This window comes from Rhinolophus hipposideros (assembly GCF_964194185.1).
Source record: "Rhinolophus hipposideros genome assembly, chromosome: 2".
In the NCBI taxonomy this organism is placed as follows: domain Eukaryota; kingdom Metazoa; phylum Chordata; class Mammalia; order Chiroptera; family Rhinolophidae; genus Rhinolophus; species Rhinolophus hipposideros.
The window spans coordinates 27912703-27931043 of NC_138048.1; the positions used below are offsets into that span (position 1 = coordinate 27912703).

Sequence of the window (18341 nt, forward strand, 5' to 3'; positions counted from 1 at the left end):
ATATTTTAAATGCTTTAAGGTAACATTATTAAAAGGAATCTGTTCTCAGAAAGCAATAAGTTGCTCACTAATATGTATGTTTTTAAATTTGTATTTGACAATACTTTCTAAGCAAAGCACTATAAAATGCTTTTCATATTTATTTACCAGACATTTTCTGTCTAAAGGATGAATACAATGGAGTAGAGTGAAAAAAAATAGCTAAACATAAAACACCCTGGGTATCATCCTATCACTAGTGCAGGGCATGACATTGACATAATCACAGTACTTATCTGGGCCTCATTTCTTTACCTGAGTAAGTCAATTTAGTTTCTTCCCAGTGGTAAGGTTGAAGCCCCAGTTTTGTGATTGCTTGTCATCCATTTCCAAATATATAAATATTTTATGAATAAAACTTATAAATAGAGCACAAATTGGTTTAGAGAAAAATATAAAATTCTGCTTACATATGCTCCTATCAAATACATTCTTCAAAAATTACATAGGAAGGACTTTAGATGAGCAATATAGATGTAGATAAAAGTGAAAATTAATTGTGATAATACAAAGAATGAGATGACTTTTAGAGTTTTAAATTATGTAGATCTGACAACATATTTTTGGTACATTATTAGTCTGGAGATGTACTTTTTCATTTGTTCCTATGTACGTATTTATCTTTCTTTAGTAAATTTTACAAGTTGCTCGTTTACAAAAGCATTTACCTAAACATATGTAGGGGTTATATATATATAACCTCACACTAAATATATGTGTGTGTATGCAGTATGATATATAATATATACGTATATATGTATATAAATATATACATATATATACATGTTTATATATATAATATATATATATTATATATTATCTATTATACTGCATGCACACACATATATTTAGTTAATTTTCTTTAAATTTTTTGAAGTAACGTTGGGTAGTAAAATTATACAGGTTTCAAGTGTACAATTCTGTATTACATCATCTAAATATTGCATTGTGTGTTCACCACCCAGAGTCAGTGCTCCTTCCATCACCATATATTTGATCCCCCTTACCCTCATCTACCACCCCCCTCCCCCCTCCCCCTCTGGTAACTTTTTGTTTCTTTGTTTGTTTGTCTTGTCCATTTGCTGCTTTCAACTTTGTATACCACATGTGAGTGAAAGCACATGCTTCTCGACTTTTTCTCTGACTTATTTCTCCTGGCAGAGTAATCTCAAAATCCATCCATGTTGTCAAAAATGGCAATTTTTCATCTTTTCTTATGGCCAACTAATATTCCATTGTATATATGTACCACATCTTCTTTGTCCAATCATCTATCAAAGGAAACTTTGGTTGTTTTCATGTCTTGGCCACTGTGAACAATGCTGCAATGAACATAAGGGTACATACATCTTTATGGATAATTTTTTTTCAGATTTTTGGGGTTGTTACTCAGAAGAGAGACTGCTGGGTCATATGGAAATTCTATTCTTAATTGTTTGAGGAACTTCCATGCTGTTTTCCATTAGCGGCTGCACCAGTCTGCATTCCCACCAACAGTGTATGAGGGTTCCTTTTTCTCCACAAGCTTGTTATTGCTTGTCTTGTTGATAATAGATTTTGTAATAGGTGTGAAGTGGTATCTCATTGTGGTTTTGATTTGCATTTCCATAGTTAGTGAAGTTGTGCTTTTTCATATCTGTTGGCTCTTTTATCTTCTTGGGAGAAGAATCTGTTCAGTTCCTCTGCTCATTTTTTTTAATTGGATTGATTGTTTTCTTGTTGTAGAGTTGTGTACGTTCTTCATATATTTTGGATATTAGCCCTTTGTTGGAGAGGTTGTTGCAAATATCTTCTCCCATTTGCTTGGTTCCTCTCTTTATTTTGTTGACAGTTTCTACTGATGTGCAGAATCTTTTTAGTTTGATATAGTCCCATTCATTTATTTTCACTTTTACTTCCCTTTCTTCTGAGGTCAAATTAATAACATCCTCTATGATCCCAAGGTCAATAGAGTAGTAACTATGTTTTTTTCTATGCAATTTATTGTTTCAGATCTTAGGTTTAGGTCTTTGATCCATTTTGAGTTAATTTGGTACATGGTGACAGATAGCACTTTAGTTTTATTCTTTTGATGTGCCTTTCCAATTTTCCCATCACCGTTTATTGAAGAGGCTTTCTTTTCTCCATTGTGCTTCTTTGGCTCCTTTGTCGTAAATTATCTGCCCATATAAGTGGATTTATTTCTGGGTTCTCTGTTCTGTTCCACTAGTCTGTGTGTCTGTTTTTCTGCCAACACCATGCTGTTTGATAATTGTCACTTTGTAGTATAAATTGAAGTCAGAGAGTGTGATACCTCCGGTCTTATTCTTCTTTCTCAGGATTGCTTTGGCTACTCGGAGTCTTTTGTGATTCCATATAAAGCTGATGATTTTTGTTATATTTGATAGTTTGAATATTTGATTCCAATTCCTCCTAGTTTGTAGAGTTTCTGCTAAAAAATCTGATGAAAATATCATTGTAGGTTACCATCTTCTTTTCCCTGATTGCTTTGGAATTCTTTCTTTGTCATTAATTTTTGACAGTTTCAAGAGAATGTGCCTTGGAGAAGACCTGTTGGGATTGAGGTAATTAGGTGTTATGTTTGCTTCTTGGATTTGAGCATCCAGGTCTTTCCATAAGTTTGGTAGGTTCTCATTGACTTTGTTTGAATATACTCTCTGTGCCCTCCTCCTTCTCTTTTTTTTCTGATATACCCTTATTCTTATATTGCTATTCTGATAGAGTAAGATAGTTCTTGAAGAGTTCTTTCATTTAATTCTCAAGTCTCTCTCTTCCTCAGTCTTTGTCATTTCCAGATTTCTATCTTTGATATAACTAATTCTTTCATCTATCTGGTCAGCTCTATTTCCTAAACTGGCTCTTTCATTCTTTTTCTCTTATTGAGTTTTTCAGCTCCAAAATTTCTATTTGTTTCTGTTTAAAAATTTAAATCTCTTTGGTAAAGTATTTAATTTGTTTGTTGATTTTATTTCTGAGTTTATTAAACTGCCTATCTGAGTTGTCTTACAACTTGTTGAGTTTTTTTCAGAACTGCTGTTTTGTAATCTCTGTCATTTAAATCACATATTTCCTTGTCTTTAAGTTTATCTTCTCAAAATTCTTTCATTTGCTTTTTGAGCTGCCTTGTTACCTTGGTTATTCCAATTAATTGATGGATTATTTCTTTTCCTAGGCACTTATGGGAATGAATTCTGCCATAGGTTAATAGGAAGAGGTCTTGTTGTTGTTGTTGTTTTCTAGTACATATTGCTAGAATGTTTGATTTTCTCTTGCCCTGTTCCATCTTCTAGCAGTGGAAGATTTCCTGAGGAGGTGGGTGTCTCCTATGTGGCCCGGTCACCTCGATCTCTGGGCACTACCCTCGTGGAAGGATATGGTGGGTGATGGGGTTCTGAGTACCTGAAATCCCAGTGTTGCCCCTGCAGCCAGATGCAGAGCTATGTGCCTCAGTGTGCTGAGTGCCCTCACTGGGATCAGCTGGGTGGAGGCAGGGTGGCCTGGGAGAAGCCAATGGTATGTTCATTTCTTTGTTCTCTGAGTAATGGTGAGTGCCAGACCACAGCTTGCCCCTATATCTCTTCTTTTGTCACTGGAATTAGCTGTAGTGTGCATCTGCTGCTCAGGAACTGTCTCTCGAGTTCTCAGGGCTGTAGATATTCTGCTCTTTAACCTGACACTGCTACAGTTTTTTCTGGGGACTGCTGCTAACACTGGATGGGTGTGGGGGGAAGCAGCCAAACTTAGTGGCTTTGTTTTCTTCCTGACAGTGAGGGCTGTTAGAACATAGTCATCACACTTCTGTATTCAGTCTTTGCCCCAAGGTCACTGCCCAGATCACTGGGTTCAGCCATATTATATGGTGATCACTCAGGCAGGAGTGCTGGACCACAGAGAGTGCGCCTACAACCTCAATCCTCCCGTCCTAGTAGTGCAGTGAGGTCCCAACTGTGTCTGCAGCCCCTGTCTCTCCCCTTTTCCCTTCTCTTCTCCCCTGTTCACCCCCATTCACCCACCTTCAGATGTTTCGATGTACAGATCTCTCAGATTTGTTTGTATGTTGCTCATGGAATCCTTTGTTGAATTATAGCCATTCAACCTGTTGTAACTTCAGGAGAAGTAATCAAAGGATGCTCCCTCATGCTCCGTGTTTCTGACATCATTCACTACACCGGGGGGGGGGTGGAGGGGGCAAAAAAATGTATACAAGTGAACACTTTTGTCAACGTTGCTCAAGCAGTAATTCGCCATAATCAGAAGAATCTGGACACTGATGGTAACCACTTTCAGCACCTCTTGTAATTGCAGAAGTCAAATGTGACTTGTATTTATCTTTTGTTATTGGCATATATTATTACAATTTTAATGAAGTTTTCCTTTCTGAAAATGTGTATACATATGTTTGACACCCTCTGTATGTGTTTTAATATTCTCTTCAATATACCTTAACACAGAACTCTTTTCTCTCATTTATAAACTCATAGATAAGAAGAAATTTGCTTTTCATTGGGAAACTGTACTACTACATTCTCAATGGTCATTAAATTAACAAAAACATTTAAATTACATCCAAGCAATATCTTAAGAACTGGTAAAAATATAGTTTAGTAGGTAATAATAGCCTTTCATGACTTGACGTCCTCAATTATTTGGATCACATTTTCGTTGTTATTAAGGTTAAAAAGTGTTTCTACAGGCCACAATTAGCAATAGAGTTAATGGGTAAATAGTTATACTGCAGTCTATATGAAAAAGACCATCTTTGTTTATCAGTTAATATATTTCTAAAATTATAAACATGAAATATATACCTATAGCAATTGATGTAGTAACTGAAATATGAACAAAATTTGTTTGTTCTCTTTCTGTGTCAGCCTTTATTTAAGGATGTTCTGCAGAAAGCTAGTGTTCCCCCAGATGCTTTTTGGAAAATAAAACTCGTATGAACAAATGTTTGTGAAATGGTGGATTCAACAAAGTGAAACAAATTGTGTTACTTGTGTTTCAGCATCATTCTGCCAGAGGAACTTTAATTTGAGAACTGAATTCATTTATTTTCTGTGTGCTATCTCATGGGACTAAAAATATTGCACGGGATATACTGTTCTGTTTAAAAGCATTTTACATGGAAAAACTTGAAATTAAATAAAATAAAACAAAAATCATAGCTCTCTGCTACTCCAAGAAGAAGACGGGGGCTGTAGGGCCACTTGATTTTCTGGGAAGGAAAGAGATAGCGCTGCCATGAATTTCTCATCACTTTACTATCAGAGCACTATTCCTTTATTTTTTAAAAGTGTAAAGGGGAAATCCAAATTGAAGCCAAAAAAGGGAAGAAGATGTTGGAAATATATTTTATACTAGTAAAAATAAAATTGTAGTTTTTATGTAAGATTTATTACATGATGAACTTGGAAAACAGTTATTTGCAAATCAGAGGAATTGCCCTTTTCTTATGAAGTCAGTCTGGAGGGTGAAGTGTGGAGATTGCTTTTCTTCTGTCTGAAGTACTTTTCTTTAAAGAAAAAAAAATCAACATAAGGAAATCCCTGAGAATTTTTAATACATGTGTCTCCAAAAGGGTTATTGCTGCCAGGGTTCCCCTCCTCAATGTGTCACATAATCTTTGTATAATTTATAAATGATAACAAAGCAATCAGGCCACATTCCAGTAATACATAATTTAGTTGAATCTGAGGATTAGAATTAATTGTCTCCTTTTGTTCAAAGTTTTAAATCTTAGTAAATGATTCACTGCATGTCATTACAGCTTAATATTTGCATGAAATCACAGTTTAGCTGGCATAATTTAACAGCAATTAAAAAGCTATTTAATCGTCATGCAAATTGATATGAGGGTCCTTGAGTAAGAAGGGTGTCTGCCTGTTTTTCCTTTTTTAAGTATCTCCAAGCGGACAGTTACATACTTGTAGACATCCATAACATAATTGATAACATTCTTCCTGTTTATGGAAATATAAGTGAATAATAATTCATGTTTTACATTATAAATAAGAGAAAAGAGCAACAATATGAATATGCCATTCTGTAGAAAGACATTATGATAATGATAATGAATCTTTATCTCCCAGGCATCCATCTAGGTTTGCAGGAAAAAGCCACACTTGTCCCTGGGCTTCAGTTTATAATCTCTTCCATATTTTCCTTTCTGAAGGCACACGTTTCTGTAACTCTCTGGAACATGAAATGGCATAAAGCAATGTATGCAGAAACCTTTCAGGAAAACTAACCATCTTATTTCTAGGTATGTAATATACATATGGATGGCTGAGGACCCTGCCCATCAGATGGCTGATATCAGGAGCTATTAAAAAAGAAAAAGGAAAATATATAATAACACTTCTTAAGATCTCAAACTGTAGCATGACTAATGTTCTGCTACTCTGATACTCTACAACAGGTATCACTGCTGAATCCCCTTTACTCATTTAGACTGTTCTTACACTGCAGCCAGAGTGCTCTTTATAAACACATTACTTCCACGCATAAAATCTGTAGTTTCTTCCTGTTGTATGTAGAAAAATATCCAGAATCATTCCAGTGAGCCTAGCAGTCTTGCGTTATCTGGCCCATTCTTGTTCATGAAAACGCACTTCTTGTTTTTTCCTATTGCATTCTACCTACAGTGATTTTCTGCTAGTTCCATGACTATTTTTAGATCTTTCTTGACTAAAGAACTACATACCTTCTACCCCTAATATTCTTCTCTCCCCTCTGTATTTCCTCCTGGCGTCCTTCACAGGCTTTCTCAGAGTGTTTCTCAGGTTGGTCCTCCTGAGAGTTTTCATTTCAGCAACTTTCCCATTTTTTATTAAAGCATAGTTGACATACGGTATTATATTAGTTTTAGGACAATGTAGGTAGTAATTTGACATTTATGTTCCTTAAAGCACAGTTGACATACGGTATTATATTAGTTTTAGGACAATGTAGGTAGTAATTTGACATTTATATTCCTTACAATATGATCACCACAATAAGTCTCATAATAGATCACCATCTATCACCATTCAAAGTTATTGCAATAATATTGACTATTTTCCCTATGCCTTACATTACATCCCTGTGTGTGTGTGTTTTTTGTTGTTGTTGTTGTTTTTTAATAACTGGAGTTTTTACCTCATATTTCCCTTCACCTTTTGCACCCATTCACCTACCTCCTTCCCCTCTGGCAACTGTCAGTTTGTTCTTTGTATCTATGAGTCAGTTTCTATTCTGATTGTTCATTTGTTTTATTTTGTTGGAGTCCACATATAAGTGAAATAATATGGTATTTGACTTTCTCTGTCTGAGTTATTTCACTTAGCATAATACCCTCCAGGCCCATCCATGTTGTTTCACGTGACAATAGTTTGTTCTTTTTTATGGCTGAATAATAGTCCATTGTACATTTTTGTCACATCTTCTTTATCCATTCACCTATGGACACCGATATTGCTTTCATGTCATGGCTATTGTAAATAATGCTGCAATGAACATAGGGTGAATGTATCTTTTTACTGTTTTCATTTTCTTTAAATAAATACCCTGAAGTAGAATAATTGGATCATATGGTAATTCTATTCTTAATTTTGAAGAACCTCCAGACTGGTTTTCCCAGTAGCTGCACCAATTTACAATCCCACAAAAAATACAACAGTGAGTTTTTCCCAAGTCATCTCCTTTCCTTTTCATTTTCATGTTGCACTTATTATACTTTGAATTTTATTCTTCTGTTTACTTGTATGTGTTTATCTAACTATCCACTTAAAATGTAAATAACAAGAAAGTAGGAATAATTCTATCACATTCACTTTAAATCCAAGATCTAGTAGAGTATCTGGCACCCACAGTAGTCACTTAAAAAAGTATTTAATGGATGAATATCTGTATTTTGAATTCCAAAAGGAGCCTGTATCAAAATTTGAATTTCGTTCTATGGAGAGAATGTTGCAGAGAAAAATTTTCCCATCTTTCAAACAAATTTTCTTAATAGCAGAAAATTTAAAAATTGGTTTAGATTTCTTAAAATAATCCTTCTAAAATATGGTGGGAATGTTGTTTCATTTATTTATGCAATGAATTATTTTTCAAACTATATAAGCATAGCCTCTTACAGAAAAGATTCTTTGGTATTTCGCATATAGTATATAGTGCACCGCATGGCACCTAGTAGACTTTCAGTTAATATGTGTTCGATAAATGATGTGAAACTGAGATTTGAAGGACTCAGATATGTATAAAAGGTTATGGACACAATTTTAAGAAAAGGCTGGAATAGTTAAAGGTTTTAAGTATGCTATGCAGTGTGGTTCATAAGGGACAATAGTGAGAAAGAAGACTGAGGGAAGATACTCATCCATTCCTTTGACCAACTTGGTTATTGCGGAGTCTTGATGACAAAGAGGATTGTGTGGGTTTCTTTATCAGCTTTTAAGAACACACTTACTTGTGTTTAATAAAGTTAATATAAATAAAAGTCTATTCATGATATCTTATGTATACTCCCTTTTATCCCTTCCATACAATACTTTTATCTCACAAAATTGGCAAGGCCCTGATAAAAACCTTTGTGTTGCCTCAAATTTCTCTTTCTCTTCCTCTTTTCCAAACTATCCACCTTAAATTTATGGTCATTTATCATCAACCTGTGAGAAACCGATGCTTAGGTATTGTCAAAGGTAGTAAATGGGACAAGCATAGTATGAAGACTGAAAGACTGAACATAATATGTTTTATACACACACACACACACACATACACACACACTCACACATGTCTACCGTGTTTCCTCAAAAATAAGACGTAGCCAGACAATCAGGTCTAATGCATCTTTTGGAGCAAAAATTAATATACGACCCGGTCTTATATAATATAGTAAAATAAGTAAAATAAGACCGGGTCTTTATTATATTACATTACATTACATTACATTACATTACATTATATTATATTATATTATATTATATTATATTATATTATATAAGATCCGGTATTATATAAAATAAGACCGGGTCTCATATTAAGTTTTGCTCCAAAAGACGCATTAGAGCTGATTATCTGGCTAGGTCTTATTTTCAGGGAAACACGGTATATATATAACTATTTCTTTTTAAAGTTTTGAAAAAATTTTGAAAAATTTTAAAATTTTGTAATTATTATTATGTAATTAAAACCCTAAGATAATTTAAAATGTTTGGTTATTGTATATTTTCAGTCAACACACCTAAAAGTATAATTACAATATGTTTTGAAGATGTATAGTTTTTGATGTTAAATATTGACATTCACATGCCAAAAAGTTAGATTATAGGTTGTCTTCACCCCTAAAGACTGACTCTCTTACTGGACTAAATCAGATGTTTTTAATCACATGTTTTTTTATGGCTCCCATCAGAAGAAAGAGCTCAAACTAATATAAAAGACCAAGTGTTTATTGATGGTTTTCAAGTTAGCACCGCAATTCGTTGTCCTATACATGTACATTTGTTTTTTCAATTGCTTTTCTCTAGGGCCACCTTCAGCTCCTAGGAATGTGGTTTTTAGCATCAATGAAACGGCCCTTATTTTGGAATGGAGCCCACCAAGTGACACAGGAGGGAGAAAAGATGTCACGTACAGTGTACTCTGTAAGAAATGTGGCTTAGACAGCAGCCCGTGTGAGGACTGCGGCGGAGGACTCCGCTTCATCCCAAGACACACTGGCCTGACCAACCATTCCGTGACAGTGCTGGACTTCGTGTCCCACGTGAATTACACCTTTGAAATAGAAGCCACGAATGGAGTGTCTGAGCTGAGCTTTTCTCCCAAGCCATACACAGCTATTACAGTGACCACAGATCAAGACGGTAAGTTCCGTTGCTATTCTCTCAATACAGACCCATAATTCCTTTTTGATGCGTAATATCCTCAGTGGGCTTATATTCATTAAGGTGCAGTTGTATACACTATACACTACAGAGGTGATTTTTGGTGGTGGTTGTTTCCGAAGGTGCAGAAAGGTATTTTTGATATTACTTCTTAGTAGTATGATTAATTAGATACATGCTTCTCTCTATTGTCTATGCGTTTTTTAAATATACTCCTATATGAATATATCTGAATGAGTAAGTCCATATTACTTACCAGTGAACATTAGACATAAATAAAATGTTGCTAAATGAATTAAAATTCAGTTGCCCCGCTATGCTGCCATCCCTTTTCCATATCAAATAAAGCAAACAATAAGAATTTGTTAATTGTATTTTATATCTATATTGTAAAAAGATTTCAGCCATCATGCTTAACTATGACCCACTCTGAAAAGAAATAGCAAAAACTGTCCAGAAATGTGTTCAAATGCTGTTGTTTAAGTGCAATTTGTATAAAGTAGTTAAACTGTCATTTAAAAAAAATCCATATGCTTTCAGTTAAATGTTTCCTTTATAATACTATACATTTTTAGTGCAACATAGTTAAGAGCGAATACAGCTATGTATTATGTTTTATACACACACACACACACACACTTATATATATTATAAGTATATATATTCTCTTTAATTCTCCCATAACATAATTCGTTGCAGAACATAATACAAGAAAAGCTTCAGAGATTTTAAAAACTTCCTTTGAGAGGCTTTCCTAAATTACATGGCTATAAAATGATTGTCTTACAGCAGAAAGTATTGTGTATGTACACATATATATGAAATATATTTATAAAGATAAAGCTATTTTTATACACTGTATTTGTTTGCTAGGTCTGCTATACCAAATGCCATAGACTAGGTGGCATAAATGACAGAAATGTATTTTCTCACAGTTCTGGAGGCTAGAAGTCCAAGATCAAGGTCTCGGCAGGGTTGATTTCACGCTGAGGCCTCTCTCCTTGCAGATAGCCATTTCCTCCCTGTGTCTTCATATGGTCTTTCCACTGTACATGTCTATAACCTAATCTTTTGTTCTTATAAGGGGACCATCATATTGAATTAAATCCAACCCGTATGATCTCATTTTACCTTCATTACCTGTTTAAAGGTCCTATCTCCAAGTACAGTCACATTCTGGGGTACTGAGGTTAGGATTTCAACATATAAATCTGAGGAAGGATACAATTCATCCCATAACATAAACCAGTGCGGCATATGATGATACTTTAAATAAAACTATATTGAAAGTTTTGGAATACAACTGAGCACTAAAGAACAAACTATCGATACAAGCTCTTGAGTTAACTATAACAGCAATGTGGTGAGTGTAAAAGCCCATCTCAAAAGTAGGCATACTGTATGATCCACATATGTAACATTTTTGAAATAATATAGACATGGAGATTAGATTAGTGGGGACCAGGAGATACAGATTAGAGGGACAGAGATGTGGCTATAAAGGGTAACAGGAGGAAGTCTTGTAGTGGTGATGCAGTTGATTCTTGATTATGGTGGTAGTTACATGAAGCTACATATGTGATAAATCACATAGGGCTACACACACACACACACACACACACACACACACACACACGAGCCCATGGATTTTACCCATGTCAGTTTCCTGGTTTTGATGTAGTACTCTAGTTATGCAAGTAGTTAACATTGGGGAGAGACTGGGTAAAGGTTGTATGGGACCTCACTGTTTTCTTTTTTTTTTAATTTCTGTAATCTGTAATTACTGCAAAGTAAAAAGTTAAAAACATTTCTAAACCTGTGAAATATACAGGAAGAAAAGTTTGATATTCTACTAAAATATATTTGAAATGAAAGTGACTATTCAAAACATTATACATTAGTTCACCTTGATAATCTCTTCAGATATGCATATCATAAGTAAAGCAAAGACAGATAGTATTGCCCAGTCATCATTTTTGTATTTGCTATGCAATTTCCCCCTTCATTTAACAAATAACTTGACTTCACAGAATTTACTTTGGGGTTGTTCAAATGGAATTCTTATTTCCTCTTTTTTTTTTTTTCCTTCTTTCCCATAGTGTCAACAAAATCTTGTCAATTGTATCCTCAGGATAAAACAGATTAGGGCCTTCTGTTCCTCTCTGCTTTAGCAGATTATTTCTAAGGCTTTTTTGCTGGTCAAAAAATATACCCCAATACAACCATTTTTAACTGTAAGGTAAAATAAGTACATTTTAGAATAAAAACAATATATCTCTGTAAATAAAATACATATGTAAATATGCTACATAATTTCATACACACATACAGCTGCCTTTCATTCTATAATTAAAAGAAAGTGTATTTAGTTTACTTTCCTACTGAGCAGAAAGATAGAATATAAATTATGGCTCACTTTTAAAATGAGGGAATTCATTGAAAGTATGTTTCTATAAGGACAGAAGGTATATTAAGCATGGAATAAGATATAGTATCCATCTATTGAGACTACACATTTTGGAAGGACAGTATTATTAAGCAATCTTCCTAATAAATGCATCTTTGTTAAAGAATGTTAAGAAACAATTATTGCTAATTTGATTATTTTTCACATATAATTAGTAATAAATCAACATATATTTAAATTTTATTTGGAAGGTATATAAAGATCATAAACAGAACTAAAATATTGCCACATATGTACTTAATAAAATATTATGACCAGCCTTACGTGGATAAGTGACTATCTCTATGTCATAATTTTGAGAGATACCAAGAAGGCCCACTCTCCTTTTGCCTAAAATTCTGATATTAGAGAGTCACATCTTTGAAAATGCAAATATTCCAGGTGGATACATTAGGAAATAATTCAACAGTGGATGTATCAGTTACTCTTTTTATGTCAAAAGGGGTCAGATCATAATGTTGGGTAAAAAAGGAGCTTGTAAAAACTGGAATGTCCCAGAACCAAACATCAGGTGTCATGACTGTGTGCCAACCTTGAAAAGATAATAGTTTTACTGCTGCAAATAGAGGAAGGGATTTCTGATCATTTCACTTGGGTATCTTTGGAAATTTTCTTTGAAGGGCCTGAGAGACACTTTCCAAAGTTATATGATAACACATTAAAATTTCATTGGACTAAAGGGACCACAGTAAATGATGTGTTTCATTATCTGAAGGTTACATATCATTGTTTTTATACTAAAATGCAAAAAAGATATTTGTTATTCATAAATTTATTAAACATATATACAATGGTGAGTGAGTCTGTATGAACCTTATATTCTGGTGGGGAGGCAGATAATGAACCAATAACATGACAGGTTTGTAATTTGTACTGTGGGTAAGTCCTCCCACAGAGAAGCTCAGGGCACTCTAACAGCATATATTCTCCAGGTCTGCAGGATGAGGGCTGGTCTTCCTGAAGAGAGAGCGTTTAAATTAAGTTCTGTTCTGAGAGATGACTAGAATGTGACTAGGCAAAATGAGACTGGGAGCAGGGGAAGAATTCTCAGTAGATGGAACCAAGCAAAGATTGAGCAATTGAGGAATTAAGCACTGATGACTACTTAGATCAAGAGTATCTAAGTAATTGGTCTGGTGCAGAGGTCTGGAAGGATTTTAGGAAGAAACTGAAGATTTAACCTAAAATTTGGAGAAATGAATAGGTGTCTGCAACTTAGCCAAGTTAGGGATTTAGCACTTACCACAAAATCCTGATATATTATCAGGGCCACAATTATCAGGGGAGAAGAAAATCAGCATAATAATAATATTGTTCATGAGGAAACACTTGTATAAGTAAGGAAATAAACTATTAGAGACCAAAAGATATAGACAGTTGTATTAATTAGGATTTTACTGCTGTGTGTATGCACCGTGTGGGACATGAAGATAACAAGGACATTTGCATTGAATTGTCTTTTCTCTCATGTAATGAGTATATGTACACATCTTTTCTCATATGTAAGAAATATTAAGGAAAACACTTTAAATAACCCTGACTTAATTGTTTGTGATCTGTTTACCTTTAAACAAATGTAAATTTTCCTTTTGCCAAATCACTTAGAACCACTTAGCTGCAGTTATATGAAACATTCTTTGATTATTCTGATTCTAGTTGGATAAATAAGATTATAGATTTAAGACCATGACTCTCATAATTAGAAATCTTTGCAATAAACCTTAATTAACTGACTTCTGTAATCCCAAAGAGCTATATTTGTAACCTTGTATTTTCAGTCTATTAGGTCTTTCAAAGGGTTTCATTTATATAGCAAAACAAAAAAGCAACACCTAGAAAACATTTGACTTTAATCTTCAGTGCAAAGGAAAACGAATGTGTGGTCCTATGAAAGGAATTATTCTGGTCAGAGACAGTACAGGAAAATGGTAATCATGGAGAGTCAACCTGAAACAAATTGTGTTTGTAGATATCCTGACATGTGCAAAAACCTTTAGGGACCATGTTCAAAGTGAAAGACATGCTAAATTACAAACCAATTCTGCTGATATTTGCTAACGGGTCTTTAAAGCAATTATTGTCAGAAGCAGGTTGTCCAATTCATTGGCTTTTTGAAATATACATTCAACACGCCTATCTCTGCCAGTGAGTGGCTATTCTGTATAGGTCTTGCCATCGGCTCACATTTTGATTTCAGATTTCATGTATTTGCTCAGGCAGCGATAACTAATTGAACTGACATTGAAAATAGACTTAAATCAACAAAAGTATGCATATATTTATAAACTTGAGATGTCTATTTAATTCATAATTCACTGCTTTTTGGAAACAGTTTATTTCAAATGTTAGCCTTTAGCACGTTGCTGGAGTAGTTAATTAGGGACACTGTAAACATTCATTCATCTTTATATCTTTATTTTGATGTACTTTATCTCTCACAGTCCTCACTATGTTTTTAAAATTCTTGACAGCAAACGTTTTATTTTCTAAAATCTGTGCAAATCTATTCAAAATTGTAAAAAATCAGGATAAAACTTTTAATTGCTTACCAAAATCACACTAAAGAAAGCCAGTGGCATGGTAAGTTCAAAAAAGGCAGTAACCATAATTTAAAATAAGACATGCTATACTATTTTTCATATCTCTTAAACATAAGAAAATTACAAATATAAAAACACAGATACCTTACGTTGAAGGTTAAAATTTTCCTATCTCCTTAGGAACAGTGTTTCTCTTCTGAAAAGTGCACTGAATATTTTATTTATGGAGCATAATTGAAACGTCAATCTAGTTAATCATAACCAGATAACTTTGTGGTCCATCTGATTATTAAATTATAATAGAGTCTGGATGATTATAAACTTTGTTCTTACTCCTGAGAAACATCAAATTACTACCAAGTCTACCAAGTCTAGTGCCTTTGTGTCATGCATGTTTTGAGTAAGGGAACGATACAAAAAAATTCCCATAAACCTTAGCAACTAATTCGTTGAGGTTACTCAGTGACTCAACTCTCAGCCAACAAGTACAGAATTGAACTGCTCCTGGTCAGTTATATATATCATAGTACACATGTTTCTACCTCGCTGGACTATCATCATATTTTGTGATAGTTTGCTTTCCTGACCAATATATAAGCTTCTTAATAGTAAGGATGATGTGTTATTTGACTAAGAATATCCTCGACCTGCATTGTCTATAACTTAATATTTCTCTGTTGACTTCTTTAACAGAAATTGAAGATGGTTGGAGTTAATTTTTAATTAATTAAAAAATACTTATTGAACATTTACTATCTGCTGGGAATTGTTCTATGTTCTAGGGATGTAGCAATAAAGGGGGAAACGATTAACAGTGTCCCTGCCTTCATGGAGATTATATTTTGTGTCGAGTAATGAAATGTCCCATGAAGAAGAACTAAGCAGAGTAAGAGAATTGGAAGTAATGAGAAGGGCTTTTTATATAGGAAAACCAAAAACACCCCTCTTGACAGCATAATGCTTGAACAGAGTATAAATGGCAGAGTAAACTGTGAATATATAAAAGAAGACTATTACAGGCAGTGAGAATAAAAAGGCAAAGCCTTAAATTTAACCAGGAATTTGTCTAGAAAGTAACAAGAAAATGTCATTCATAGGTATTCTTTAGCATATACTAAATTTCATTCTCAGGAAATCCTCTGAAGCTATACTTACAGAATTTGTAACAAAATGTTTCCATCAACACTAAGCCATCCTTTAATAGCAATCATGTTTTACCTTGTTGGTCATACATTGCTGGAAAAATGTATTTAAGCCTATACTTGATTTTAAGCAGTTGGTTTTTACAGTCATCAGCTGTTTCTCTGAGGAATTCTTATTTGCACATTTTGCAGGGAAGTTGACGAAGTATTTTCTTTAGTATAAAATAATGAGATATTATTGCTCTTTTGATTACTATTACTACATTAACATTTTTAATGGCATTGTCTATACAAATTGAAAAATAGTAGTAGAGATTATTTATTAAATATTTTAAATCCTGTTAAACTAAACCTGGGTAGCAGTGAAGATAAGTGTAAATGATCACGTTACATTATCTGTATTATATGAAGTAAATTTCTACTTTATGGTTAGACAAATGTCTAGCAAATTGCCCATTTTCAGTGTAGTTCTATGCTTTGAAAATGGAAGTCGATTTAATTTTATTAACTAAATTTTGCCTGTAAAACAAATTGATTTGGATAACTGATATGTGGTTACTATTGAAGATTAGGTTTTTAAAACTATTTTCTAAAAACCTCTTTTACTTTAAAAAATAAATATTAGTAATAATTGGAAAGCCATTAATGTGAAAGAATAAAACAAAGATTTTTAATGTTGACAGGTTATTCTGATCATTATTAAAATGTAAAATGTCTTCATACTTAAAAAATACTTTAATTTGTAAAGATTGAAAACTAATGCTGACCTTTTTAATCAGACCAAAATTCAATTTAGCATCTTTAGATTAAATAGCTGTTTTTTTCTTCCATGTGTTCCTCAGCACTTTTCTATTTGGTTTGGATTCTAAAACAGTCAGTTCCAGCTACATAATTTGTGATGTCCAGTGAGAAATGAAACTGCAGGAACCTTTGTTCAAAAAGCAGGAAAAAAGGGCCATGAAAGGTACTAAAATATAAAGCTTTTTCCATAATTTCTCTCTCTCAGCTTGTTATCTTGCTTTTTAATTGTCATTTAATGTCCTTCTAAGTAAAGAAAAAGTAAAGTTTCAGATTATTAACATAAACTTTACTATTCATCTTTATACTGTTCAATGCTACATTTAAATGTAAATGTAAGAGCTTTAACTCCTATGAAAATCATCAAAATCACACACTTGTTTTTCTGTAGTCCCACCCTCACCTCATCCCCAGTCCACAAAGGTGTCTCCAACAGATTCAAACAGATACATGAGCCAGACTCAGGATGGAAAAAGCAAGAGAGGGTGTCCCCAGAGCACTGAGTCAGCAAAGGGAGCATTCCCACTGCATGGAGATACTTATAGGAAGAATGAAGATGCCCCCAGTTTCCCAGGGCCTTCCAAACCCACAGTGGAATGGAGAACCCAAAGGGTCTTTCAACCTCCTTCCCAGAAACTGTTGGCTACTTGCATGTGGTGGGTGAGAAGCTTGCCCTTGCTAAGATGTGGCCTCTGCAGAAAAGATAGCTCCAACGCGTGCGTACACACACACACACACACACACACAGACACACACATACACACACAGTTCTACTCTCCCCAGGGTTAACTTAGACCTTTCCTGTGCACATACCCAAATCCCCACTGGAGGAAAGGGTTCCAGGGATGTGATCCTCCTCAGAGGTCTACCCAGTCACCTTCCCCAAGTGGAGGGTGGCAGCCATCCAGGGATGAGGCAGGGACTGGAAGACTGCCTGGTGGAGAGCAGGGAAGTGTGCCCAGGAAAACACATCCCAGGAATGTGGAGAGGTGGCCAGAGGCTGGACCTTGCCTAGAGCTGATGCTTTAAGCTCCTAGTGCATGCATGCTCCACTCAAACTTCATGATTGGGACATTCATGTCCCACCAAACTTCACTTGGAAAACATGAGTTCAAAGATAAAAGTATTAATTTCAAGATGGCAGTAGCTGAACATTAAACCTTAAGCAGAATCAGGGAGCCGTGCAATGGCTAAGTCACACACTCATCAAGCCAGCCATGAAAACATTTTACAAAATAGTAGCATCACTGTTTTTCCCATTTACCTCGATGTGTTAGTCAGCAGACAAATATAGTCTGTGACTAAGACGTGCTGAGCGCTGTGCTGTATGCCATGTAGTGAAAAGAAGATGCGTGTTTCAGGGTTTGAGGTCTGGTGCGTACTGTGGAGCAGCCCACAAGCCCATCATTCATTCTCTAAGATTTAGAAGTGAGAGTTTGCCTAAGTAAAACAAACAAACTAAGTGAAATATGATATCTGATTCAATAAT

General features: G+C 34.5%; 1 protein-coding gene across 1 annotated transcript in view; it reads left to right on the forward strand.

Moving 5' to 3' along the window:
* EPHA6 (EPH receptor A6) overlaps positions 1 to 18341 on the forward strand; it is an 893585-nt gene that overhangs the window by 380217 nt on the left and 495027 nt on the right. Inside the window, 1 exon segment of the mRNA XM_081062963.1 lies at positions 9549 to 9884. Within this exon segment, the coding sequence (XP_080919089.1) occupies positions 9549 to 9884 (336 nt within the window).